Consider the following 27,351-nt stretch of genomic DNA (forward strand, 5'->3'; position numbering starts at 1 on the left):
TCTCTCTCTTTCTTCGTGGAACCTCTCCTTAGCTTCTACTGATCTATCATCCTTGGAATCTTTCTTACCTTCTTTATTCTCTACCTTTGTATACTCCCCACCTTTTCCTTGGGATTCTTGTTGCTTTCCTTTCATAGAACTCTCATTATTTTCCTTAGTCTCAAATGATTTCTTGTCCTTAGAATCTTTCTTACCTTCTTTGTCATCTATCTTACTATGGTCCCCATTATTGCTTCTTTGTGTCTCTTCTCGGTTTTCCTTCATGAAACTTTCCTTATTATCTTGATCTTGCAATGATTTATCGTCTTTAAGCTCTTTCTTATATCCTTTGTTATCAACCTTCTTAGATTCCTTTTTGTTTCCTTGAACCTTTTCTTGGTTTTCTTCCTTTGAACTTCCCTCATTTTCCTTAGCTTTTACCGAGTTATCGTCTTTAGACTCTCCGCTATTTCTTTGAGCCTTCTCTCCCTTTTCTTTCATGGAACTTCTAGCTTTTTCCTTATCCTTTGACGACTTATCGTCCTTAGACTCATTCTTTCCTCCTTTAGTTTCTACTTTCGTGGACTCTCCATTATTTCCTTGACCCTCCTCTTTCTTTTCACCCGTAGAAAAATCTGCATTTTGTTGAGTCTCTACCGACTTATTGTCCTTCAACTCTTTTTCACCTCCTCCACCATTCTCTTGAGCCTGATCTTCTCCCTTCTCCTTAATGGAACTTCCACCATTTTCTCTGGCCTCTACTTCCGACTTAGCTTCTTCTTTACTGTCCAAATTGGTATCCTTACTCGAGTTTTCAGAATGTTCTCCTTGAACATCTGCGCCGTTTTCCTTATTAGAATCTACATTTCTCTCTTCTCCTTGAGCTCCTTGTTTCTTTTCTTCCATGGAAGTTTCATTATGCGTCCTGGCCTCTACTGATCCATTTTCCTTCAATTCTTGTTTATTCTCTACGTTATCATCATTCACTGATTCTCCATTGTTTCCTTGAACTTCTTCCGTATTTTCCTTCATATGATCGCCATTATTTTCCATAGCCTCTACCGATTGACCATCCTTAGTCTCTTCGTGAGCGTTCTCCATGTTCTGATCTTTTGTTGAATTTCCATCGTTCACTTGAGCCTCTTCTTGCTTCTCCTTCGCCAAATTTTTTTCATTTTCATCATCCTTTACTTCCGACTTAACATCTTCTTTATTCTCCAAATTTTTATCTTCTGTCGAGTTTCCAGTACTTACTCCTTGAAAATCATTTTTCTTCTCTTCATTAGAATCTGCATTTCCACCTTTGGTATCCATCGTTTCTCCATTCATAGAAACTTCAGTGCTTCCTTGAGTATGTTCTCGCTTTTCTTCCATTGAAACTTCATGATTTGTCTTGGTCTCTACTGATCCAACGTTTTTTAATTCTTTATTATCTTCGTTTTTCATCAAGTTCTCGTCCTTGGCTGATTCTTCATTGTTTTCTTGAGAGCCTTCCCTCTTTTCCTTAGTGTCGTCTGCATCTTTAGACGACTCTTCCCCACTTCCTTTGTTCTCCAAGTTACTATCCATCGTTGAAACTCCTTCGTTTTTAGCCTCTACCTCCGAGTTAGCATCCTCTTTGCTCTCCAAATTCTTTTCAATGGTCGAATTTCCAATGCTTCTTCCTTGAACCTCTACTTGCTTCTCGTTATTAGAGTCTACATTTTCACTTTCACTACCTCCTTCAACATCATTTCTTGAATCTACATTGCTTCCTTTAACACCATCAAGATTTTCTTGCATGGATTCTGAATTTCCTCCATTGGTCTGCACCATGGTTCCATTCATAGAAGCACTGTTTTGTTCAGTAGTACTGCTCTCTTCCCCTGAAGCCACGCTTGAGCCTCCCGATTTAATCTCCACAACAATCTTCACGATTCGGGTAATCGTCACTTCCCATTGAGATACGGCATTTTCGACTGCATTCTTTTGATCCAACGAAAGTGACATTGATCCATCCCCTTTTATATGTTTCTCCAGAATAACTCTACTGATCGCAGCATGTAACTCAGTGAGTGATTTCATCACTTGGAACATCTCCTTCCTTACACTTGAACTCAACTATCATATTCACCAAAAAAAAAAACACACTGATTAGTTCCATAATTCCTTGAGGCATAACTACAAATAATTCACTAGGTTTGTTGTCTAAGACCAGAAAATGGCCTTGTAATTCAGTTTAGGGTTCGGCAGACAAGACTAGAAATTCCAAATGTAAATTTCTGTTTTTTTTTTTTTTTTTTTTGAGAGAGAAGAATTGATATATATTCATAATTATTCAAGTATAATGTTTTTTTTTTTATCAAATATCTTTTGTAGATTGTAAGCGAGAAAAATATCTTGTTTCGGTTCTGCATGTTTACAAAATTTCAAAGGATTTTAATAAAGATAGTAAATGTTATTTTTAAGTTTGAAATAGTGGAATGTTTTTTTTTTTAAGTTTAAAATGATGGAATAACGATTTTTCTATGTAAACAAATAACTTAAAAAGAAAGAAAAGCAATCAATAAGTCATATGTTCACACACAAAAGCACACAGAACATTCAAGAATTTTGTCATTCAAAAGGATGAGATTTTATTTTTGTTTCACGTTAAATACTCACCAGTCCTCTCCCAAGCGTAATCATCGTTTGGAAGAGAGTATCGGCTTTCGATTTCAGATCGAACTTGAACGTTTTGGGCTCGTTGTTCTCGATCAACGGTGTAACAGAGGACTCCAACTTCAAGAGATCCTTTAGCTTATCAAAGAATGATCTTAGTTGTTCTCTTATAGGACAATTGTTCTCCAGCTTCACCACAAACCCGATTGCTCTATTAGAGATGTACGGCTCTATATCTTTAATCGTGTTTGGCGAGCTCACGTCCATCTCGTGTGCTGAAACTAAATTTTGACTTAAACTTGTTGCCAAGATTGTGATGCAACATAAGAACAACAAACGAACCCTTTTCATGATTGATGATGATAATGATGATATAATGATGAGAAGTATGTTCTTGAATCGTTTATATATAATGGAAATGAATCTGCGACAATACTATGTTTAGATTTATGGAATCAATGACTTAGAGAATTGGATGGACTCTTCTTTGAAAAAAATAGCAAACCGAGCTTATTAGTGGTTTTCCCATCTCTTGACATCATGTGGATTTCGAGAACTCGGGAGTAAAACTTAGGTTATAAAATGAAACCCGATCCGGTTTAGGCGGTTTCGGGTGAAAAGACTCGATTTTAAGTCAACCGGTTAGACCCAACCGATGTTTGGGCCAAACCCGTATGATCCAACACAAACTCACAGTCCTGGAGAGAAAGCGAAGTAAAATATCGGAACCGACGAGTGATTATGGCTTTGCCTATGGTCTGCTCTGTTTCTTCTATCCAATCCTCAAACCAATTGCATTGTTTTTCTCTAAGAAAAGGTTAGTCTTTTTTTCTCTTCGATGTTTCTCAGCACCTAAGTTTGCGAATTTCATAATGACATTGGAGTTCATGGATTGGGTTATTGCGAAAATCTGTTTTTTAAGCTTAAGATGCTAATTCTTGCTTCGAATGTAGTTTAATTTCATCTGGGTCTTGTAAATAATGCGGAAAGAATTAGAGTAGTTTCTGTGATTCAATGTAATCTGAAGCTTTCAAAGTTTCTTCATTGTGAGCTATGTTGATAATGCAGAAAAATTGGGACTTTATAGATTACAATCGTGGAGCTCTCATCAGGAGAATCATAGATCGGTTAGACTTGGTAAAAGAGCGTTTCCAAAGAGATTTGCTGTAAAAATGACTGATAGTTCTGCATCCACTTTGCCTCTGAGTATCTGCCGATCAAAGAAAGTTTGGATATGGACTGAGTGCAAAGAGGTCATGACGGTTGCAGTAGAACGCGGGTGGAACACGTTTATCTTCTCATCAGACAATCGAGAAATTTCAGATGAGTGGTCATGTACAATGTCAATGCAGTATTAGAACAACAACAAAAAAAAAAGTCTTTCTTTTGAGGTTACTCGGTTTTGATTCTATGTACTGAGTTTTGCGGTATGCTCAACGGATTTGCAGCGGTTTCCTTGATGGATACATTGTTTATTGATGAGAGGCAAGTTACTGATGTTGCGGGAAAAGTTGTAGCTGCGGTCTTTGAAGTTTCAACACCCGAGGAACTACAGAAGCTTAAGATCGAAAATGAGCAGACGGAAAATATTGTTCTTGATTTCTTATACTGGAAGGTAACTTTCTCAGCTTCAACCACAAACACAGTGTTCTACCTGTTAGTAACATAGAAAAGTTTCGTTTTGCAGTCAATCCCGGCTGAGAATCTAGTGGCGGCTCTCCAAGGAAGTGAGAAAACGGTGTTTGCCGTTTCAAATACTGCCTCCGAAGCAAAACTATACCTCGAGGTAGGTTATAGTTCCTGATGTTGAGATTACATTTTCCATTCGGTTCATAAGAAGTTTGTTCATGTGTTATGCTTGGCTCTAGGCTTTAGAACACGGCCTTGGTGGAATCGTTCTTAAAACCCAAGATGTCGAAGCTGTTCTTGATCTAAAGGTTATCATCTCAACAAGTTTTTGTTAAAAGCATGGTTTCTTATAATCGTTGCTCAAAGAAAACAACTTTTAGGAATACTTTGACAAAAGGAATGAAGAAAGTGATACATTAAGCTTGACGGAAGCTACTATAACTCGGGTTCAAATGGTCGGTATGGGCGACCGAGTCTGTGTTGATCTTTGCAGTCTTATGAGACCCGGTGAAGGCCTTCTTGTATGTTTGCCTGTATACACTCTTTTCTCCAACATGAATCATCATCAATGCTACTTATCTTATAAGCATTTAAATATGAATCCATCTTTTTTTTTGTTTCTTGCAAAGGTTGGATCTTTTGCAAGAGGACTCTTCCTGGTTCACTCGGAATGCATGGAGTCTAATTACATTGCAAGCAGGCCGTTTAGAGTTAACGCTGTGCGTTTTTTTTTTACTCTCATCGAATAAATCAGTTCCTTTTGAAGATTATATCATTCACTCAAAATCTCAAAACTCACAAAAATTTACAGGGACCAGTTCATGCTTATGTTGCTGTTCCAGGTGAAAAGACTTGTTACCTCTCGGAGTTAAGGACAGGAAGAGAGGTAATCGTTGTTGATCAGAAAGGAAAACAGAGGACAGCAGTTGTTGGGCGAGTGAAAATTGAGAAGCGCCCGCTTATCCTCGTGGAGGCTAAGGTACATATATTACATTCTTACTAGCTCTACACTCTAATGAACTGTTAATTAGTATTTCTCGGATGTTTACTCGCTTCATTTCTTGCAGCTTAGTGCAAAGGAGGAGGAAATGAGTTTTAGCATTATCCTACAGAACGTGGAAACAGTTGCATTAGTCACTCCTCATCAAGGTTTCTTGTCTTGAGTCTCATCCTCATTGCAGTTTTGCTACTTGTTTATATCATCAAATGGTTGTTGAAGAATGTGTTTTCTTCTTGCAGTAAACTCATCTCGGGAAACTGCTGTTCCCGTGACCTCGCTGAAACCCGGGGATCAAGTTTTGATCAGGTTACAGGGCGGTGCACGCCATACCGGTATAGAGATTCAGGAATTCATTGTTGAGAATTGATCAAAGACTTTCGGATAACACTGAGACGTATCAAGTAAAAGGTTTCTGCCTATTCATGTCTTGTTTTTATATATGGTCTTGATTGTTTCAGACTTAGCTTTCATGTTTAGTTAGTTACAGACTTTATCCTTATGTTTGCGTTTGACGTTTACGCTTATAACTGACAAATAAATTTTGCAAAGTTGCGAATTCGTTACTAAACGTAAACAAAAACATCAATAGATCGATTTCAGTGAGATATTTGTTGAAAAACATACAATTTATGATATTTGTTGTCTAACAACATGCAATATGCGGATTTCTATCCTACTTGTAACAAAGCAGATAGTATTAACACATGCCACTAAGACATATGGTCATTGTAAAAAATACTACATTTTCATTTCAAATTTTGAGAAACCAAAAATATATGATATGATGAAAACAATAAACTTTGCATTCTATTTATAGACCTAGCTAGCTAACGGGTAATGACCTTTTCTCAAGAAAAACAAAAAAAAAAAACAAGAAAAAAAAAACAAAGTCAAATAAACCCCCCCATGAATCTCTCTTTTGTTTTGTGTTGGTTTTTTCTTTTCCTGTTCTTGTAACCTTTTTAATCTATTTTTAGGCCATATGGGAAAATGTATATATACTCTTCAAAGTCCTCAATTCAAAAACGCACTTCCTTCATATTCCTTTCTCTTTTTAGTTTTTATTTTTCTTTTTTCTTTTTTTTTAATAACTTGCTATCAATACAACCATGGCAAGGATTTCTCTGTTGTTATCATTAGCCTTAGTTCTAACCATTGGCTCCGTCTCGGCTCACCCACCTAGCCACAAGAAAACACAAAAGACCTTGTGTCCACCTACTTTGGCCGGACTCCAAACTTTCCCTTCCCTTGAAATCTCCAAGCTCATCGAGAAGAAGGCACAACTCGCACCAAACACCATTCAATTCAACGCTTTATTCGCCATCTGCAAGGCCTACGGCGACCATCTCGCGGCCTTCAAGGTTGCAGGGGTCAAGAATGTGTTTGACTTGGTTCATGCCAAACACGATTTGATGGCCAAGGCCATGTTTGCAGCGCAAGCATCCGTTGGTGTTAAAGGTGGTCTTGCGGTTAAGCTTGACAAGAGTTACACCGCGATGGCTAAATGTTTTGTTGGTCTTGAGGAGAAGATCGCTGAGATCTCGGCTAAGTATAAGTTCAATGCAGATGCTAAGATAAGCAAGTGTGACAGAGTCAAGATCGACAAATGCTTGATTAAGCTTAAGGCTTCCATTAATGTTTTCGTCAAGGTGGTCACTCAGTGCAGCAAGAAATTCTCTGTTCAGAAGCAAATCGGTGTTCCCGTTATTCCCGGCGGCGGTTTCATCGGAGCTTTCGTCAAGAATGGTCTTGGATTTGGCGGTAAATTCATCGGTTTGGGCGCCCACGGCCAAGTTGAAGCCGGAGTCGGAGGTAAAGCCGGAGCCGGAGTCGGAGTCGGAGGGAAAGCCGGAGCCGGAGTCGGAGGTAAAGCCGGAGTCGGAGCCGGAGTCGGAGTCGGAGGTAAAGCCGGAGCCGGAGTCGGAGTTGGAGGTAAAGCCGGAGCCGGAGTCGGAGTTGGAGGTAAAGCCGGAATCGGTGGTAAAGCCGGAGCCGGAATCAAAGTCGGTGGTAAAGCTGGAGCCGGAGCCGGAGTTGGAGGTAAAGCCGGAGCCGGAGTCGGAGTGAAGCTCGGAGCAGCTGATGCTGGAGTTAAACTCGGAGCTCATGCCGGAGCTAAAGCCGGAGCACACGCCGGAGGTAAGCTTGGAGCTAAAGCAGGAGTTCATGGAGGAGCCAAGGTCGGAGGTAAAGGCGAAGCTAAAGTAGGAGCTCATGCCGGAGGTAAAATTGGAGGATTGATCAATCAATTCTTGGGATTCGATGGAAAAGTTCAGTACGATGCCGCCGGTAAGGCAAAGATCGGCGGAGGAGCCGGATTCAAGTCATTGAGCCACCACGAGAAGCACTTAAACTGAGCTAAAGGCGCAAATTTATGCATTTTTAACAACAGATGAAGGAGCCATGAGTTCATCTTAAATATATTGTTTTTTTTTAATATTTCTACTAATATGAAGGAGGGAAACGCTATGCGATATTTATCTCTATTTGTAACCATTATAAAGAATTGATATCTCTAATCTAATAATATATAGTATCGCATCTTCTCTTGAGTACTAATTTCGTTACTTACCATTGTTATTACACCAACACAAATCTATAGGCACATAATGTTTGAGAACCCTTGTGAGATATCCTCAACGAGGTACCTTGTAACCTACTTTACATGAACACACATCACATATATCATGCTTTATGCATTTTTCCACATCTCATCTGTCCAAGAGTTATACTGTTTTTTTTTTTTTAACTAAGAGGTTCTAAGTTCGAAGGCCCATATACGTTTTCTTGAGCCGAAGCGAGTACTTCAAAGCCTAGGGTTTTACTTATTTATCCATATTGGCACAATCTTAATACTAATTAATCAGACAAAGACAAATCATCTAGTTTGATCGCAAAAGTTCATGCATCATTCATGCGGATCGTTCAAATTTCCGATATTCGGTTTTCAACATTTTGGGTAGACGTCAATGTAATAAAAAAGCATTATTTGTGACTTATGCAATGACGTTAAATTAAGACATCACATGATAAGTTTAGCACGTGTCATGTGAATATGTTACGACCACATCACATGAGCTATAAATATCAGCTTTTCCTCTCCTACTCCACTCTCCACGTTGATCGGCCGGAAAAACAAAATTTAGTAGGCAGCGACGTCATCAAAACTCTTATCCTCTTCTTTTTGTTACTTTGCGTTCAAAAAAAGATTATCCTCTTCAACACACTAATCTGATTTACTCACTAATTGAGGTAAAATAATTATATTTTATCGCTTCACTATCACACACACTATAAAGTCACCTTAAGCACATATGTTTTTATTCAATTTAACAAATAGAAAAGAAAAAAAAAAAGTTCCAACTCAATAATGGAAACTCTTTACCTGATTCTATCTCTCTTCCTCCTCTTCTTCTCTCTCAAACTCATGTTCAGAACACGGCGGCGCAAACTAAACCTACCGCCGAGTCCAGCTCGGTCATTTCCGGTTATCGGACACCTTCACCTCCTAAAGCTGCCGCTCCACCGCAGATTTCTTTCTCTCTCGAAATCATTAGACGGTGCCTCGATTTTCTCTCTCCGTCTCGGCACTCGTCTCGTTTTTGTTGTTTCTTCTCACTCCGTCGCCGAGGAATGTTTCACCAAGAACGACGTCATTTTAGCTAACCGGCCGGAGTTTATCGTCGGGAAACACATCGGATACAACTCAACAACCATGGTCGGTGCGGCTTATGGCGATAGCTGGCGCAACCTCCGTCGTATTGGCACCATTGAGATCTTCTCGTCTCTTAGGCTCAATGGCTTCTTATCCATTCAAAAAGACGAAATCCGACGGCTGATACTCTCTCTATCGAAAAATTCTCAACAAGTATGTGCCACTATACATAAATATATACTTAGTTACGTTTTATTATACTTGTGCAAAATTATAAACAAATCGTCTATTTGGATATAACAGACTACTCTTAGATTTATATGCCAAATAAAAAAATAGAGATATTGAAATTTAAGCATTAGGTTTAATAATTGTAACACAGGAGTTTGCTAAGGTGGATGTGAGATCGTTGTTTATGAGCTTGACTATCAACAACATCCTTAGGATGGTTGCGGGAAAGCGATTTTACGGCGATGGAACAGAGGAAGACGATGAGGCAAGACACGTGAGGCAGTTGATCGCCGAGGTGGTCGTAAGTGGCGGCGCTGGAAATGCTGCTGACTATTTCCCGATCCTTCGTTGGATAACAAATTATGAAAAACGGGTCAAGAACTTGGCGGGTCGGGTCGATGGATTCTTGCAAAGTCTGGTGGACGAGAAGCGTGCGGAGAAAGAAAAGGGTAACACAATGATCGATCACTTGCTCTCTCTCCAAGAAACTCAGCCTGATTACTACACTGATGTCATCATCAAAGGAATCATACTCGTAAGTAATGAGAGAAACATAGTAACATTAGGTAAGGTATTATTATAACTTTAACTGATTTTTAAATTTTGAAAGGTTATGATACTTGCGGGGACTGACACGTCAGCCGGAACGTTAGAATGGGCGCTGTCGAATTTGTTGAACCATCCTGAAGTATTAAAAAAGGCAAGGAGCGAAATCGACGAGCAAATCGGTTTAGACCGGTTAATAGAGGAACAAGACATTGCCAAACTTCCTTATCTGCGGAGCATTATGTCAGAGACTTTACGACTTTATCCTGTGGCTCCAATGCTTCTCCCCCACTTGGCATCAGAAGATTGCATGGTGGCAGGCTATGATGTCCCACGTGGCACGATAATATTGGTGAACGCATGGGCCATACATAGAGACCCAAACACGTGGGAAGAGCCGGAAAAGTTCAAGCCAGAGAGGTTTGACAAGGAAGGTGAGGATAAAAAGTTGATGTCTTTTGGGATTGGACGACGAGCATGTCCTGGTTCAGGGCTAGCTCAGCGGCTCGTGGCTTTGGCTCTGGGTTCGTTGGTCCAGTGTTTTGAATGGGAAAGAGCCGGAGAAGAGCATGCGGACATGAGAGAAAGTGAAAAAGGAACCACGATGCGCAAAGCTACATCGTTGCAAGCTATGTGTAGAGCTCGTCCCATCGTCCATAAGATTTTATATGCTTCTTCTTGTACATAAATTTACACTTCAGAACCTTGTTGTAATTATATTGTCATGTGAACTTTTATTAGATAGATGATATTACACTCGATATTGTTGCTTCTTTTTAGTTATAGCCTTGCAGATTTTGTAATGAGTTAAAGTTCGCTCCATTGGAATTTCTGTTAACTCCAAGCAGCTAAAAAGTAAGGCAATAGTCATAAGTAAATCTTGTAGGAATCACAACATTTATAACAAACGAATAAAGATGATGTATGACAAGATAATATGTAGACAGTGGCTAGAGGCAATAAAAATAAAATGTCTTTTTTGTTGACCTGATATTATTCTCTATCTATTTTAGAGATTATCTAATGATGAAAATTTATTGGATTACACAAATTTGCATGATATTAACACATCAATTAAAAAAAAGAAAAAAAATTAATTCAGAAAATGTCTACAATAATAGACATAAAAAAAACAAAAACGTATACATAAGATTAATATAATTGAATAACAAGAAATAAAGAAGTACAAATACAAACTTAACTATAAAACATAATGTTTTTTAGTTTTTTTGTGTTGTTGGGGATATCTATAAATTTAAATATAAGTTTACAATATTTCCGGTGATAACTTGGAACAAATCCTCGGTTAAAAACTTAAAATGGTTAAAAAATAAAATAAAGGAAGGAAAAAAATATATCAAACTTGGCAAACATTATAAAAAAGGAACTACACAATAGAAATAAACTGAGGAAACTGACTGGAGGAAACTATTTATTTGAATACTGTGATATTTTATTTCGTTTTATTTACTAATTCTTTTAAATTTTGATTATAATTTTCACTTGAAGAGACGAATATTATTTGACTATTGAGCATACTAAAAAAACAAATTAAAAAATTAAAGCCGAATATGTGTATGTATAAATCTTGCAAAGAGAAGGTTCCTAATTGGAGACCGTAGGCACATGTTTCTGATTTTATAAAAACGTGACTGAGCACAGACTATGTAGAAATCTCAGATGCTAGAGAATCTTGGGGTAATTAGTTACTGTCGGACTCGTTTTCTGAATCAACAAGCATTGGCTGGGGGTTCTTGTAATCACTAATCTCATCCTTGTATCGCTTCTTGTCAACTTGTGCCTTCGCTTCATACGGCTCTTTTTCCTCGGCTACGGTTGCATACAAAACAAAGACACAAAATAAAGATCACATACATATGTACATGCTAAGCTAAGACCAAGAAATGTAGTCTTTTTAGGGAAGATTTTCAGTTTTACCAGACATCTGACGCCACTTATCTCCAAGAACCTTCCCCACCTCTCCAAATGCTATTCCTGGGTGAGTCTTCTTTATGTTCTGTTCATTTCATTTCACCAAAATAGAAAATGGTATAAATTAATGTTTTTGGTCGCCACAAAATGCTTCATCTAACGCTTGAGCTCTCAGGGATGCCAAGTTTCTCGGATAAAATAGGATTAGCAACTCAAAAAACGAGAGAACTCACATCTCTTTCCATTTGGGAGAAGAACATGAAACCAGACATTGCCCTCTTTGGTGCATTGGGATCCTTCTTCTTTTTCTGCTTCCTCTTCTTACTACTACCTTCTTCTGTGACTAATGCTTTCTTCTTTGGTGGCAATCCTTTCGACGACGACGAAGCCTCTCTCTTGGGTTCCTTCTTGATCGATTTCTGAAACGAGTCAATTATAGGAATAAAAAAGGAGGAATGTTAAACATATGTTTTCGTTGGTGAAAGACTTTGACTGAAGAATATGAAACAGTTTATTACCTCTTTCTCTCCTCCGCCACCGTCACTACCATCAGAGTCATCCTCGCCAGATTCATCAGTTGGTGAACCACCGTCGTCATCCTCCCCCATAACAAAGTCCTCGTCCTTCATAAATTAAAAGTATCGATTGTCAAAAACGTGATCATCAGAACATGAAGTAATAACTCAGTCAGACATAAAGCACTTGCCTCCTCGTCACTCTCATCAGCAGCTTGGTTTCTGATACGCTCAAGATGAGGGTCAACAGCATCATCATCATCATTATCCCGAAGAACTGCAGCAACACCATCTGTGGTACCCGCACCTCCAAGGTTCATAATCTTCAAACCCTTGCCGCTGCAGCAGGAGAAGATAATGTTTCATTCAACTAACTAAATCCACACTCACTAACTTCAAAAACGTTGATACTGCAATACCCCGTGCTAACCTTATGAAGGAATAGAGATTGTGATACTCATTCCTCTGAATGTTCCGGAACAGATGTTCATGATCAGATTTTAGTCTTATGAGAAGGTCGAAGTAATGCATGTTAGCGCCACCAGCAGCATGCCTTTCAAACTCCACATACTCAATCTAGAAATGAAAAACAAACGGTTTAAACAAACCAACCCTATCTCAAAGCCTAACAAAAACACTCCAATCCTCAATAACAACATACCTCATCATGAAGTATAAGCGTTGGAGGTTTAGGTAAAAAGAAAAAGCCCTTCTCAAGTGGATAAAGAACACCATCTTCTGCCTTAAGAGATGATTTCACAGCAAATCCATCCTGGGCACTGCGGAACTTCCCTGGTTTAGTGATCTTTGCACCAGATAGCCAACGCAACACCGTGGTAAACACTTCATGAATAAGACCCTGAAAATTAATAGCCATATCCTTAGCAATCTGTAATTCTTTAATGATGAAGTTTTTTTTATCAAGTATTGATAACATAAGCGCAGACCAGATAGATACCTTATATGATCGCTCCAACTTGTCCTTGAACTTTGTATTCATAAGATCATCACTTATTGACAGTTCACTTTCAACAACGGAGTCGGTCTCAAACTAGAGAAGGTTGGAAAACAGATATGTAAAATCAGAGAAAAAAGATAAGAAGAAATTGAAATGAAAGAAATTACAAGTAATGTTTACCTGCATCACAATATGGGGGTACATTGTCTGACCTTTCCGGATTGGTGGGTCTAGAGAGATGACAACAAACGTATGTGGCTGGTTTGACTGCTCAGGCATAAAACAGATAGCGAGAGTTCCATTAATAGGTATCATCATACGATATTCCTCTAATCTGATGACAGCTAACATAAGTAGAAAAGATATTCCCTGAGATATGATTAAAAATATTACCTTTGGAAGCAAAAACAAGCGGACAACACTACTGTATTGGATTTTGAAGTCATTAGCTTGTCCATTCAATCGTAAAAAAGAAAGGTGAAGCTCCACATTATACCGACCCCTGTGAAAGAAAAAACCAATCTCAGCCATACAGTAGCACAACGAAGTGAACAATTAATACTCTAATAGTAAGAAAAAGATGACAAGTTTTACCTGGGTGTGAGGATTGCAATACCGTCAAATGTGGCGACTGCCTCTTCAAATCCAGCACCAACGTCAGCCACTACCTTAATTTCGTCACAGAGAACCTGAGACATGCACTTGGCGTCAACAGGATAATACTTGAGACATGTCCGTATAACTAAAAAGGATCAGCAGCTTACCTGAGCAGATGTACGATTTTCATCACCAACAAACTGGGTGTTGGAGTTAGGAACATGAAAACTTATCTCCATCAGCGAATCTTTCTGTAAATGCATATAATAGAATCAGGAACTCAGCTAGCGCATGTACACTTACATACATATTAGCCTAGACATTACATTTCTAAAGAAACCAGGTTGCAGTAGAAATAGGTACCTCATTGGCGCCAGCAGTATCATCAACATGAAATTCCAATAAGACGTCAGTTTTCCCTTGAAGCTGAGTCTGTGAAACATCAGCTAGGGATACTTCAAAAGCTTGCTTTGCACCAACCGAAAAGGTTAGTGAATTCCCTGCAAAAATAAACAGAGACACCAAGAACGTTTTCACTTTAGAAATGGACTAGGGGAGCTTAAGTAAACTTAAAAGGCTCAACTAAATGCATATGGTGATTATTACCGACTAAAAAATCGCTCTACAAATAGAAAACAGTCTCCAAAGAACTCACCATTGAAATGCACCTCTCCAAAATTGCGACCACTGACAGATAGTTGTTTCTCTACGGGTGTTTTTCCAAAAGTACTTTGGAAAAAGCTAGTCAGACTTGTAACATCCTATATTGTATTGACCAAACAAACACAGAGTATGAAATCAAGTTCAAATACAACGAAGATATAGGCAACAGAAGCAAGAAGATATGCGCAAACCTGATCCCGAAAACCAATGAACTTATAGTATATCCCATCTTTGGTGTTTACTCCCAACTGATTTGTCCTTGGAACTTTCATCCAACTGAGACCAACAATATCAGATCTATCGACTTCCACAGCCTTCCCACCACCTTGCTTCTTCCATTGAATGCCTCCAGAGTTTATTTTAAGGAGGCCAGGATTCTGCAGCACAAAATTGAAACCTCAATTAAGCACATAATATGCTCAGGAATATAAGAGCCCTAAACAACTACCCTTTATGTGTCGAAAAACTGGCTAACATATGCACGGAACAACACTTAAAACTAGGTATCACAAAAATGTAGGCCAAGAATTTCCATCAATCTTTAAGATGCAAGAAGAGCAACGAGGTGTAACGATTTTTGCACTTACAAGATCAAAATTAAAAAACAAAAAAACAAAATGTGAACCAGAAAACAACATACGCGACACTGAATTTTTTCCCCGATACTCACACATTCATCAAACGACGGAAAAAAAAAAAGGCTACAAGAATAAGGAATTAGGGTTTCGAAGCAAGCGGAAAAGGCGAAAGCGATATAAAAGGAAATTCAAAGACTCTACAAAAACCAGCGTAATAAGAGATAGAGACAGAGAGAGGGAGGATCACACCGTTCCGCCGCGACCGCTGAGAGAGATATTATTGAAGTTATGGCCGTCCGTCATAGCTCCGATGAGAGACGAGCGAGAGGAGAAAGAGAGAGTGTCCTTTCTTTTTCACACAATGAATAAGAGCGGTGGAGTGCGGTTTTTAGTCTTTTATAATAAAAAATTCCGATTTTATTACTTTATTTTTAATAATCTGGGGTTATTTTTGTCTTTTGACAGCAATTTGTGGTTAATTACTCAATTTAGATGACTATCATTCATGTTTTCTTTTTGAAATATGTTTACTCAAGACATTAAAGGAGATTAATTAGCTCTGACAAGGGGTTTAGTTAACAAGAAAAAACAATTTCATGTTTATAGCCTAAACTTCCTTTTGCCTAACCTTTTCATATAAAATTATAAATAAAGATTCGACATTTTCTCTTTTGTTCAAACATTACCAAATGGAAAACAAGCTCATAGTACATGTTGTATTAACCCCAAAAAAAGGCCAAACTATCAACTCTTTATCCAACGTAATGGCCTGGAATCTTCAGAACTGTTTTCTTTTGCTCCTGAAGAGTCTATCTCTTTTCGAGTACACGTAAACCAAAGCCATAAACCCTACTCCAGACACTGAAACAGTTCCCCATGGAAACGGAGGATCTTTGAAACAATTGAGACTCGCTTCCAACTCTTGTGACGCGAGGTACACCACTGAATGCATCGAGTACAAGTCGTGCGAAGCTGATCTCACGTAGTACAAAGCCATCTCGAAATCATTGTGCGATAACGCAGAAACCGATTTCTCCATCTTGTACTTCAGAAGATTCCACCTTTGCATGAACTCAGAGTGCCGGTTCTGTTTCAGAAGGTTCACGTCTCCTCCATAAGCAACCGCGGAATCAATTATATCAATGGCACTTGAGATAGTTGTGTTCAACGATGTCAAAAGCACGTTCCTCTTAGCAGCATCTTTCTGAACAAACGAGAGAGACGAGATGTCAGAGAAAGGTCCAAACGGTGTCTGACCAACGCTCCATGTGTAGTCTACTAGCGTCGAGTTATGTCTCGGGCTCCACGTCAAATGAGTCGAAGACACGCCCCACATGCTCTGGAGAATGGAACCGACGAGAGGTCGTTCTAGGTCTCTTGTATGGACAAACACATGACGCCCATTGCAGGTATAATCACTCACGGTTTGTGTTCCTCTGGTTCTAACAGCAATAACCATGTCTTTGAAAGCAACTGACTGGTGATACCTATCAAGCAACAAAGGCGTATTGATATCCAGATCAAACACATAAACAGGTAAAACCCTAGAAAACTCCTCTTCTTCATGGATCCCTGCAACTCTTCTCAGCTCCTCTGCTGATTCAGTCAGTGTCCGATGCATATGCTTAGAATCCAAATACTCACTCACTATCAAAGTGTAGTTATCAAACAAGAACCTAGACGTGTATGAGTTCATGCCTCGAGATACAGCAAATGAACAAATCGGGCATTCTCTGTAATTCACACTGAAACTTTTGAAGCTCAATTTCTGTTCTCCTAACAACAACCCACCATTGTTAGCTTCTTCCATGAATGTTCTCTTGACAGATTCCAAATCTAACCCAATCGGATCCTTATGCTCCGATCCGTAAATGTGAATAAACTCAACTACCAACGATTCCTCAAAGTAGACAGGGATTCTCAGAGAAGGAACAATCAGTACGTGATACGCATTGTACACAAGCGAGGCCAAATCCGCAAGCAAAGCTTTCTCTGACTTGGGACGGCCATGGAAAGCTGCAAGTGGGTGGAACTCGCCTCTTGGCAAAACACCATCGCCGGATAACGCAGGACCGTAATCCACAGGTCCGGCGGAGAGATCAATCCAGAGATAACGGTCCTTCCCGGTCCAGATACTACCCAAGCATTTCGTGAACCCAGCAGACGAATCGCCATGGGAGTAGCTATACGCGTAGGGTTTTGACTGAGGGCCTAGAGAGATCAGGTAAACATAGACGCCGCCGTCTCCATGCTTCTCTTTCTCATACTCTTGCCTTACGATCTCGTCGATCGAGCCGTAGGGAACGGAGAGGAGCTGAGATCGGAGGGAAGAGGTTGTGCCGGCGATAAGGGATTTCAAGGAGGCGTCGAGGCGGGAGGAGAGAGAAGGGGGAGAGAGGGAAGCGTCGAGGTGGAGAGAGTGAGAGACGGCGAGGCGGTGATCGGCGGAGGATTCAAGAGGAGGAGAGATGACATGGAAGTTGTCTCCAGTAACGGCGGCTGAGATGAAGGAGGAGAAAGTGGAGGCGGCGGAGGAAGGGAAGGAGTCGCCGACGAAGCGGACGTGTAGGGAGACGGAGACGGAGAGGGAGAGTAGAGACTGGGAGAGAGAGGAGAAGTGGAGAGAAGAGGAAGCAGAGGAGAGAGACCGCTTGAGAGAGGATGAGAGAGATCCGAAAGAGTCGTTCGTAGCTTTTGGGTCGAGGCGGAATTGGTTGGTCAAGAAGGTGTCCAATCCTGGAATCGGAGCAGAGTTAGTGGCGGTGAGAAGGAGTAAGAGGATGAAGATTCCGGCGGATCCGCCATTGAAGTAGGTGGTGTTGATGCGGTGGTGCGTCATGCGAAAACGGAGCTCCTCGGGGAAAAGAGGAGAGAGTGTTAAGAGAGAAAAGTCTTCTCGATCTGTTCTGTTCCACAGCTAAATCTCAAATTGGGGGTAGTAGCATTAGGGATTTGATTTCACTCTATAAACATTTGGGCTACAAAAGCATATGTTTATGTCCGTAAATGTTTGTCACAAAATGGTAGAAATCAAATGGGCAAAAACTCAACCACACTAGTCAGTGTTTACTGTTCATGAAAATATCTCTTCTTTTTTTGGTTGACACCTCATGTTAAATTAATATGTGTGATTATTGATTCCACAATTAGTTTGTTGTATATTAAAAAATATTTAATATTGATTCAATCAACTAATCAGCATCTACAGTTTGAGATTTTGGAGCAGGAATTGGACATGTAGAAGAATTTGAGAGTTTCCTACGATAAGACTTCGACAAGAACTTAAAACATATATTACCCAAAATTCAGAGATCCAGTGATATATTACGCAGGGAAAACCAACTTTTCAAGTTTCATCATTGGACCTAAAAAGTATAAACCATTCCAAATAATTTAACAAAGTGTTATAAAAGTGCATGATAAATAGTTTGATAGTACAAGAGTTTACTGGGAGAACCAAGCAACATATGGCAAAAACAAACAAACAAATTGAAGAGACTCTTATTTGGGTAAAAATAATACACGCACTCACGTAGAGTGACAGAAACAGTGAATGTAAATCCGCAGATTTTCTCTGGTAAACCGGAGCACTGAAGAAAAACCAACAACAACCAAGCAGGTTCTTTCTTCTTATTCTCCAATTTTAAGACACATTACACATTTTAATGTGTGTTTCACTTTTTGCCAGACTCAGAACATGTAGACAACACTGTCGTGGATCCTCGACTTCTGGTTCTGTGCAACACATTCTGATATCCACATCAGGTTCCTGATCTCCTGCTCCCTCAACCTCATATACGCAAAGAATACCGCGTAATGAAACTGCAAAACTCAGGTTTAATCAACCATCATTAGCATTAAACATAAACTGACAGAAAGTTACAAACAAGACGCGTTAGGCAATCGGACTCTAATGTATTAGACTCTGAACTTTTGGAGTTTCTATGGAAACAAACCTGCTGCTCAAAGGCTAAGCAAAGCCTTCTGACTTCTTCTTCATAAAACGCCTTGTCGAGCATCTGGCTCTCTCCATAAGACATCTTGGAGAATATTGCTTGGTACGGAGGGTATTTCTCCATAACACCACGAACCTATCAGTGAACAATAATGGGATTCATTGAGCAATATTTGTAGCACAACATATATATTTACAATATATTAGCTTGCGGATTTACCTGATCTATGTCTTCACAGATAGCAAGCTCCTCGTGGCCATATGGATAACTGAAGAAGCAAAAATAAAAACCATGGTGAGAAAAGGCTAGTTCAGAGTTTTATGCAACCATTGAATGGAATGATCGTTTGTCTGTAGAATGCTTACAGGAGACCAAAGTTAGAGTACAGTTTCTTCCTGTCTTCTCTTGTGAGCTCAGTGCCAATGCTGCATAGAAAAGGAAACCCAGTTTCAGTGCCTATATGAACAAAGCAACACAACAATGGTAACATCTTGTGGTTTCATGCACGATGACAACCGTAGAATTAATTACCTATTGATGGTGATATTCACTGCTCTTCTGTCGGCTTCAAAGGCCAGAAGGTCAGACATTATCTCTGATGTTGCCCCACCAAGTTTCTACTTCGGATACATAGCGAAAAACAGGTTAAGTATTATTGGCAGATTCTGAATTTTAGTAAAAATATATAGGAGCCGACTAGCACCTGACAGAACTTGTAGAAGTCCTCAAGGTATGCTTTGTAGAGGGTATTCCTCATAATCTCAATGTTCATGTCATCCAAATCCTGAAAGAAACAAGTATATTGTGATATGAAAATCATAATTTTCCAATGTATCCGCTAACCAGAAACTAATGGCACAAGGTCAAAAAAAAAAAAAAAGAATTACAAAAGTAAATATTTCAGCTATGCACCTCTGATGTTAAGCATTCAGAAAAATATGGAGCCAGAGGAGTGTCCACAAGCACCAACCTATAGAGCTCCCTCATGTTCTGAGCAACTGCTAGTGTAGCAATACTGGAAAAGAGGAATCATAAGCAAAAACATAAAAAAAGGAAAATAAAAAGGGTATAAAGAAGCTGCGGGAAGAGTTATAGAACATGCAAAGGTCAATTCAAGTACCTGTCAAACATGCCTAAAGGGTGACATTTCTCGATCAACTCTTGAACATCTCTCTCGTGCAGGGTTCCAGTAACAATCAGCACGACATTGTCAATCATATGGCCGTATCTGCATTATAATATAAAGAAAAACGAACCGATTATCTCAAAGGCCAGCGTCTTATTTTGATAGATCATATACTAAACTAATTCCAGGGAAGAAACAAGTAACAATATAAGCTAGCATCTAAACTACAAACAAAAATGATCAGAAATCTTTGCCGTCAACATGCTGAAACGAATAACGGTTCCATTTCACTGTAATCTCGTAAAAGGTAAACCTTCAGGAAAGCAACAAATTTTACACACTATGATGTACGTTGAGAAGGATTTTGGCAAAGCTAAATACCAACAAAATTACTAGGCTAAATACCAACAAAATTACTAGGCCAAAAACAACACTATAGCACCATATTCTGTTGAGCTAAAATCATAACTTTATGGAAAGATGAGCAATATCTTGCTTACCTGATGTACTCTAAGAAGGTTGACATAGGCTCAGTTGCCTGGCAAAGCATATGCTTATAATCATCAACAAGCTTGAGCGTACACTTCTCCACAATTGTGGTGGTATGCAGAGGTGACGGTTCTGCAGCCAAGGATTGGAAAATCTTAGGATAAAGAATAATTTTTTAACAATGATGAAATGAAACAGAGATTCAGATAATATCAGAACTAACAATTGTGCAGATTTCAAACAGATGGACAGTTGTCTTTACAAAAAATCAAGGTACTGAGAGACTCAAGAAATGACTGTCTCGTATAAAACATCAGATTTCAGATCCATTTATGAAGATAAATGGCATTCAAATTAAAACTGCCGCTGGAAACCAAATTCACATTGGTCAACGGGAAATTTCACCAATTCCCACATCAAATAGGAGAATGAAATCATTTCAAAGACTAAAACCCAAAACCCATATGCAATGAAACAAAATCAAAGACAACTAATCAAATTCATTGGCCATCACAGATTGGCAGAGCGATCATATGCGGAAGACGCACCGTTTTGGAGGTAAGAGCCGTATTTGGTAGCAGAGAGGTGCATCTTGATGTCGTCAAGGTTTTCACACTGGCACAGATTGTTGTAATCGGCGGTGGTGAGAAGCCCAGCACGGTGGCCCCTCACGATCGCCTCCAAGTACCCGCCATGGATGTTGAACGTAAGCGCTTCGAATCCGTACATCCTTCTCTCCTTAACCTTCCGGAGAATTACAGGATATTCAGATCTCAAAGAACTTCTCGGGAGATCTGAAGAAAAAAGAAATTGAAGCAGAGATCGACGCGAAGAAGATAGCTGTGAAATTGATTGATTAGTTTGCGAACTCGTCCGTGGCACGTTGAAACTACGATTTTATCCTTAGCACCGGTCTGCTAAATCCAAGAAGATAGTAGCTTTTTAAACCGTTCTATTAAACCGAAGAATGTAGCCTGCAAAATTGAGATTCCGATATTGTTTTTGGGTCTCGGCTTCAGATGAACCAAATGATCAATGGTGTTTTCGCCTTTTTTGGGTAAACTCTTGAAAAATAGTCTACACTTGAATAACTCGAAGTCTATGAACTTTTTTACAAATTTAAAATTGATTGCCAATCAAATATAGCATTTCGAGGATTACAGTAGTTTACTGGATGCAAAATATGGCAACAAAAAAAGACGAATAAATAGGAGAGATTCTTATTGGGAAATTTTCATACATGCACTCTCACTCAGACATAACAATGAATGTAAAACTGCAGATTGTACATGCAGATTTCTCTGGTAAAAAAGGAGCAATGAAGAAACCACCAACAACAAAATTGGTTCTTTCTTCGTACTCTCCAATATTAAGACATTACACTTCTATGTGTTTCAACACTTCTTGCCAGACTCAGAACATGTAAACGACACTGTCGTGGATCCTCGACTTCTGGTTCTGTGCAACACACTCGGATATCCACATCAGATTCCTGATCTCCTGCTCTCTCAACCTCATATACGCAAAGAATACCGCATAATGGAACTGCAAACTCAGGTTTAAACAGCCACTGTTAGTCTTAGACATGGGTCTAGAAACAGCTATAACAACACATCATGTTAGGGGAAAGGGGAAACAAACCTGCTGCTCAAAGGCTAAGCAAAGCCTTCTGACTTCTTCTTCATAAAACGCCTTGTCGAGCATCTGGCTCTCTCCATAAGACATCTTGGAGAATATTGCTTGATACGGAGGGTATTTCTCCATAACACCACGAACCTATCAGTGAATGATAATGAGATTCATTGAGCCATATTTTAAAACTTTAATATGTTTATAATATATCAGCTTGCGGATCTAGCTACCTGATCTATATCCTCGCAAATAGCAAGCTCCTCGTGACCATATGGATAGCTGTTAAAAGAAATATCAAAACCATGGTGATGGAAACCACTTTAGAATATTATGCAATCACTGAATGGAATTATCATTTGACTGTGGAATTCTTCTTACAGGAGACCAAAGTTAGAGTACAGTTTCTTCCTGTCTTCTCTTGTGAGCTCAGTGCCAATGCTGCACAGAAAAGAAAACCCAGTTTCAGTGCCAATATGAACAAAGCAACACTATCATGCGGAAGATATACAGCAGTAGTTACTAACCTATTGATGGTGATATTCACAGCTCTTCTGTCAGCTTCGAAGGCCAAAAGGTCAGACATTATCTCTGCTGTTGCCCCACCAAGTTTCTGTTTTGGATACCCGACAAAAAGATGGGGTTAGCTAGTATAGGTGGATTCTGAATTTTTTTCAGAAAGTTTAGGAGTCGACTAGCACCTGACAGAACTTGTAAAAATCCTCAAGGTATGCTTTGTAGAGGGTATTCCTCATAATCTCAATGTTCATGTCATCAAGATCCTACAAAAAATAAACACTATAAGATTTGTACGTGATATAACAATGGCACAAAACTGAAAACAAAAAACTACAAATGATAAAAAGTTTCAGTTTTGTACCTCCGAGGTTAAACATTCAGAAAAGTACGGAGCAAGAGGAGTGTCCACAAGCACCAACCTGTAGAGTTCCCGCATGTTCTGAGCAACTGCTAGTGTAGCAATACTGGAAAACAGAAAGCAATGAGAAAAACATAAAGGTGAAAAAGAAAAGCGGTCTGAAGCAGCTACGGGATGAGGTCTAGAAGATGCAAAAGGTCGATTCGAGTACCTGTCAAACATGCCTAAAGGGTGACATTTCTCGATCAATTCTTGAACATCTCTCTCGTGCAGGGTTCCAGTAACAATCAACACGACATTGTCAATCATGTGGCCATATCTGCATTACAATAGTAAAAGAACAAACCCAAAATCTCAAAGGGCAGCTAGCATTTGAAGAAAAACAGAATGACCATAATCTTTCCGTTAAACATAGGGAAACGAATAATTGCTCAGTTTTGTTGCAGTCTCGGCAAAGGTAAAACTTTTAGGGAAGCAACAATTCTTACATTATGATGTACATTGAGAAGGATTTTGGCAACAAACTTACCTACCTTAATTCTGGAAACTAAAAGATGGGCCACCAAAGACAACAATGTAGCAACCATCCCCTATTGATCTAGAATCATGATTTTACGGAAAATGAGGAATGCCTCGCTAACCTGATGTACTCTAAGAAGGTTGACATAGGCTCAGTTGCTTGGCAAAGCATATGCTTGTAATCATCAACAAGCTTGAGAGTGCACTTCTCCACAATTGTGGTGGTATGCAGAGGTGACGGTTCTGCAGCCAAGGATAAAGAACAGTTTTTTTTTTACAATAATGAAGCAGATTCAGATACAAGGACTAACAATTTTCTTAACAAGAAATCGAGAAATTGAGAGTCACTTTCTCGTCTAAAACATCAGATGTCAGATCCATTTATGTAGATGAAGGACATTTAAATCATAACTACCATCGGAAACCAATTTCACATCAGTCATGACTCATGGGGAAATTTCACTAATTCCCACATCAAATTAAGGACTGATATTTTTAAATGCTTAAAACCCATGAAACAAAATCAAAGTCAAATAATCAAATTCTTTACACAAATGAGTCAAATTTGGAGACATCACGGATCATATGTGAAAGACGCACCGTTTTGGAGGTACGAGCCGTATTTGGTGGCGGAGAGGTGCATCTTGATGTCGTCAAGGTTTTCACACTGGCACAGATTGTTGTAATCGGCGGTGGTGAGAAGCCCAGCACGGTGGCCCCTCACGATCGCCTCCAAGTATCCGCCATGGATGTTGAATGTAAGCGCCTCGAATCCGTACATCCTTCAATTCTTTCCCCTTCCGGAGATATTCAGATCTCAAAGATTTTCGGGAAGATCTGAAGAAAAAAATTGAAGCAGAGCCAGAGATCGACGCGAAGAAGATAGCTTTGAATGTGATTTGATTTGTTTGCAATCTCGTCCGTGGCAGATTGAACTACGGTATTATCCTTTAACCGGTCTGCTAAATCGAAGACGCACACGCGCGTAATTACTAAACCGATAAATGTACCGAACGAGAAAACCTTCCTTCAGGTTAGTTTTGGTTTAGTTTATCGGTTTACCTTTTAAACTCTTTGGGGTGGACATTATACAGTATTTGCATTTACATTCTATCTAAAACTGTCATTGACTAACATAACACTCATCTCAAGTCTCAACCTAAATTTCTCTTCTTTTTGTGTTAACTTAAACATTAAACCATTTTCTGTGAAAGCACGAACTGGCAAGTGTAGAGTACTCCTTGTGAATAAAACTCAAGAGTGCTACAGATGGTCTTATTAAACATTTTTGATAGTAACATATAGCAAATAAAAAAGAATTCGAAAGCTGTTGATCACTTTCACAAACCGAAAAATATACCGAGTTAAAAAGAGGGTGGCTTCTCTAAAAGTTTCAATTTTTCTACTGGAATGGAGCGGGAATGCCTTGGTTTCGGTTGACAATAGCCATAGCAAGATACCTCGTGCCCATTCCAATCGGAGTCTGTTCATCAGGTCCTTCCCAGAAAGGTGCTTCACCATCTCCAACAAGCCGCCAGTATCCCGACCTCAAGGACTCAGCTTGCTCATCATCGCAGTTTTGTAGCAGCGCATCAACTCTGAAGTTTATTCCAAGCGAACCCAAGAACTGAGACTGAGTCATAGGTCCATGGACTGTGACATTCTCTGCACAATACACACGTTTGCATCTGGTAAGTAAGTTAACTCTTCATATTACAATGACGAGCAGTGAGTATAGGAATGAAACCTGAAGCTTCCTCAGCGGAGTGTTTTATTGAAGGAAAATCGACATAAGCACTTAGATCTGCAGACCCTGGATCATCCAGTATGTTGACAAACTTGTGTTTTCTAATAGCCTTAGCCATAATGAAAAAAAAAAGATGGTTTAATGCGAAGACATTTTAAACATGATCAGAACATTTTTAGGCCACAAACCTGAAGACTGTCTGAAATGATTCCATCCATCCCGTAATCGATTATAAGTGCACCACCTCCATCAGAACCTATTCTCTTGGCCATTTCTTGTGTCAAATCCATTGATTTCGGGCTGATCTCGACATGCTCAAGTTTCTCCCTTTCTTCAGGTGTAGCCCACGTGCAACGTTTCATGAGATACAAGGCTGCAGGTGTAGGCTGCGGGGATAGAACAAAGCGGAACCTAAACCAACAACGTATCGATCAATTCTAGAGTTTTCTTTGCAAATCCCACTACTGAGATATATCCTTTTTCTTTGAATTCCTTAATACTTACTGTGAATCTTGTCCTACATCAACCATTTTCTCACACCAGCCACGGGAAGATTTCTGCATAAATTGGTCCACATAAGATACACATCAATTACTAAAAGAAGAAGACTATATTCCCAGTTTAACCCACACTTACCTGAAATTGATGAACTGGAAGAGCATCATAAAACTCATGAGCTATGATTATTGTTGGTACTGCCACGGAAGCAAAGATGAAAAAGATATTTCATGAGAAAAGATGCAGAGTATCATTGTTTTGAATGCTTAAGATATATTTTAGTACGTTGAATTTGGCTATATTAAGACAAAAACATCATAAATAATCACAATTAGAGAGGCTTAAATTCCAAGTAAATGTAACAAAATATGCATACCTCCTGATGGTACCTCTTCAAGAGTAGCGTGCCAGTGCACAGGTGTCCCAGCTAGTGCACTAATCGCTTTCTTCTCTGAAGAACTTTCATCTGTGCATTTCAGGTTCTGGTGCTGAAGCTTCTGCAACGCGGGACTGCATTCCACCAAGTGTATATGCAATGACTCCGTGAAATTTCTAAACTTTGATGTACCCTATATGTGAAAAGTCCCCAGTTAAGAGCAGTAAGATCGTTTGGCATTGGAGGTTTTGGGGACAGAATTAGAATTCTTAAGGATACAGCACAAGAGCTTAAATACATACACGAAGGAGATCGACCATGAGCGTTCCTCGACCTGGACCTAGCTCAATGAGATTAACCCTCTCTGGCCTTCCCATTTGCTCCCAAAGACACACAGTCCAAACGCCGATCATCTATGATCACGACACCAAGTGAGAAAAACCAATCTCAAGCTCGGACATAGAACCAAACACAAATGCATAAATCCTAAAAAACAAGAAATGCTAAGTAATTACCTCGCCGAACATCTGGCTAACTTCTGGAGAAGTAATGAAATCACCTTGAGCTCCAAATACATCACGATTCATGTAGAATCCTGCTTTAGGATTAGTCAAGACTTCCTCCATGTATTCCGCCACTGAGATTGGACCACCCCGAAACTGTGATGAATACCAAATTCACACATTTGATTCAAACTTCACACAAAAGCATCTTTCTAGAATCACACGATCAACAATCACGAGTTTCGATTTTTTTTCAAATATGAACCTCAAATATATGAATTGAAGATACCTTGATAATGCTCTTGAGGTGCTTGACGAGCTCGGAATCAGGTGTGGGTTCATGAGAGTGATCTGGACTTCCCCAAAACAATCAGCCCCCAAATCTGTCAAATTGAATCTCACTATAGAGTTTGGAGTGAAATAGGTACCAGGAGGATTGAAGAGAGCAGAACGGTCGACGGAGATAGTTGTTCCGGCGACGGCACCAGCCTCTTCGACATGTTCAACGGTGCCGCTCCCTGAGCAAGGTGGCTCCGACGAAGAGGATAATGAGGAAATCGATGAAAGAGAGGGTTTGGAGAAGAAAGGACTCCCGGAAGAGAGAAGACGGCGTGAGGGTGTTTGCGTCAGTAATCTTCTCAGCATCTTCGCAGTTCAAAATCTGCAGGCTCCGACATACCCAAGTAAGGTACTGGTCAAGGGTAAAGA

The 27,351-nt window shown here is 39.5% G+C and overlaps 9 protein-coding genes across 11 annotated transcripts in view; 3 read left to right on the forward strand and 6 right to left on the reverse strand.

Annotated features, from left to right (window-relative positions):
- LOC18012167 (spore wall protein 2) overlaps positions 1-2,970 on the reverse strand; it is a 3,739-nt gene extending 769 nt beyond the window's left edge. Inside the window, exons 1-3 of the mRNA XM_024151092.1 lie at positions 2,623-2,970; positions 675-2,079; positions 40-578 (exon numbers count right to left, since the gene is read on the reverse strand). Of these exons, the coding sequence (XP_024006860.1) occupies positions 40-578; positions 675-2,079; positions 2,623-2,970 (2,292 nt within the window). The remainder of the gene's footprint in view (positions 1-39; positions 579-674; positions 2,080-2,622) is intronic.
- A 327-nt stretch (positions 2,971-3,297) lies between these two features.
- On the forward strand, positions 3,298-5,851 carry LOC18012585 (3-dehydroquinate synthase homolog). 2 transcript variants are annotated; one of them, XM_024151889.1, is made up of 10 exons: positions 3,298-3,436; positions 3,688-3,954; positions 4,068-4,234; positions 4,307-4,405; positions 4,488-4,556; positions 4,629-4,781; positions 4,878-4,967; positions 5,060-5,227; positions 5,316-5,397; positions 5,488-5,851. In XM_024151889.1, the coding sequence occupies exons 1-10, from the start codon at positions 3,361-3,363 to the stop codon at positions 5,613-5,615; spliced, it is 1,299 nt and encodes a 432-aa protein (XP_024007657.1). In that variant the 5' UTR covers positions 3,298-3,360; the 3' UTR covers positions 5,616-5,851. The 2 variants fall into 2 exon arrangements, with proteins under 2 accessions (XP_024007657.1, XP_024007658.1); XM_024151890.1 differs by having other exon boundaries at positions 4,629-4,769.
- Positions 5,852-6,284: 433 nt separating this feature from the next.
- On the forward strand, positions 6,285-7,704 carry LOC112083532 (keratin, type I cytoskeletal 9). The gene has a single exon (XM_024151658.1). The coding sequence runs from the start codon at positions 6,358-6,360 to the stop codon at positions 7,603-7,605; it is 1,248 nt and encodes a 415-aa protein (XP_024007426.1). The 5' UTR covers positions 6,285-6,357; the 3' UTR covers positions 7,606-7,704.
- A 905-nt stretch (positions 7,705-8,609) lies between these two features.
- Positions 8,610-10,434, forward strand: LOC18012594 (cytochrome P450 81D11). The gene is made up of 3 exons (XM_006395284.2): positions 8,610-9,116; positions 9,286-9,669; positions 9,745-10,434. Exons 1-3 carry the CDS (start codon positions 8,619-8,621, stop codon positions 10,366-10,368), a joined length of 1,506 nt encoding a protein of 501 aa, XP_006395346.1. The 5' UTR covers positions 8,610-8,618; the 3' UTR covers positions 10,369-10,434.
- A 782-nt stretch (positions 10,435-11,216) lies between these two features.
- LOC18012764 (FACT complex subunit SSRP1) lies at positions 11,217-15,290 on the reverse strand. Its single transcript, XM_006395285.2, has 16 exons — positions 15,173-15,290; positions 14,537-14,722; positions 14,338-14,443; positions 14,046-14,182; positions 13,850-13,933; positions 13,680-13,774; positions 13,479-13,587; positions 13,266-13,352; positions 13,086-13,178; positions 12,789-12,986; positions 12,558-12,703; positions 12,319-12,466; positions 12,131-12,235; positions 11,846-12,031; positions 11,619-11,697; positions 11,217-11,510 (listed from the first exon to the last, which is right to left on the reverse strand). The coding sequence occupies exons 1-16, from the start codon at positions 15,224-15,226 to the stop codon at positions 11,383-11,385; spliced, it is 1,941 nt and encodes a 646-aa protein (XP_006395347.1). The 5' UTR covers positions 15,227-15,290; the 3' UTR covers positions 11,217-11,382.
- A 280-nt stretch (positions 15,291-15,570) lies between these two features.
- On the reverse strand, positions 15,571-17,851 carry LOC112083407. The gene has a single exon (XM_024151358.1). The coding sequence runs from the start codon at positions 17,760-17,762 to the stop codon at positions 15,702-15,704; it is 2,061 nt and encodes a 686-aa protein (XP_024007126.1). The 5' UTR covers positions 17,763-17,851; the 3' UTR covers positions 15,571-15,701.
- A 431-nt stretch (positions 17,852-18,282) lies between these two features.
- LOC18012765 (V-type proton ATPase subunit d1) lies at positions 18,283-21,384 on the reverse strand. Its single transcript, XM_006395286.2, has 10 exons — positions 21,043-21,384; positions 20,506-20,626; positions 20,000-20,107; positions 19,792-19,894; positions 19,583-19,663; positions 19,411-19,496; positions 19,245-19,304; positions 19,099-19,147; positions 18,880-19,014; positions 18,283-18,745 (listed from the first exon to the last, which is right to left on the reverse strand). Exons 1-10 carry the CDS (start codon positions 21,221-21,223, stop codon positions 18,614-18,616), a joined length of 1,056 nt encoding a protein of 351 aa, XP_006395348.1. The 5' UTR covers positions 21,224-21,384; the 3' UTR covers positions 18,283-18,613.
- A 228-nt stretch (positions 21,385-21,612) lies between these two features.
- LOC18012899 (V-type proton ATPase subunit d1) lies at positions 21,613-24,438 on the reverse strand. 2 transcript variants are annotated; one of them, XM_006395287.2, is made up of 10 exons: positions 24,120-24,438; positions 23,642-23,762; positions 23,212-23,319; positions 23,004-23,106; positions 22,825-22,905; positions 22,651-22,736; positions 22,505-22,564; positions 22,357-22,405; positions 22,136-22,270; positions 21,613-22,039 (listed from the first exon to the last, which is right to left on the reverse strand). In XM_006395287.2, the coding sequence occupies exons 1-10, from the start codon at positions 24,298-24,300 to the stop codon at positions 21,908-21,910; spliced, it is 1,056 nt and encodes a 351-aa protein (XP_006395349.1). In that variant the 5' UTR covers positions 24,301-24,438; the 3' UTR covers positions 21,613-21,907. The 2 variants fall into 2 exon arrangements, with proteins under 2 accessions (XP_006395349.1, XP_024006709.1); XM_024150941.1 differs by having other exon boundaries at positions 23,004-23,319.
- Positions 24,439-24,747: 309 nt separating this feature from the next.
- LOC18012449 (protein arginine methyltransferase NDUFAF7 homolog, mitochondrial) lies at positions 24,748-27,312 on the reverse strand. The gene is made up of 10 exons (XM_006395288.2): positions 27,072-27,312; positions 26,933-26,994; positions 26,656-26,799; positions 26,443-26,553; positions 26,141-26,333; positions 25,903-25,961; positions 25,771-25,823; positions 25,455-25,677; positions 25,267-25,375; positions 24,748-25,184 (listed from the first exon to the last, which is right to left on the reverse strand). Exons 1-10 carry the CDS (start codon positions 27,286-27,288, stop codon positions 24,922-24,924), a joined length of 1,434 nt encoding a protein of 477 aa, XP_006395350.1. The 5' UTR covers positions 27,289-27,312; the 3' UTR covers positions 24,748-24,921.
- Between the last annotated feature and the right edge of the window lie 39 nt (positions 27,313-27,351).

Source organism: Eutrema salsugineum, unplaced genomic scaffold (genome assembly GCF_000478725.1).
Source record: "Eutrema salsugineum unplaced genomic scaffold, Eutsalg1_0 scaffold_6, whole genome shotgun sequence".
NCBI lineage: Eukaryota > Viridiplantae > Streptophyta > Magnoliopsida > Brassicales > Brassicaceae > Eutrema > Eutrema salsugineum.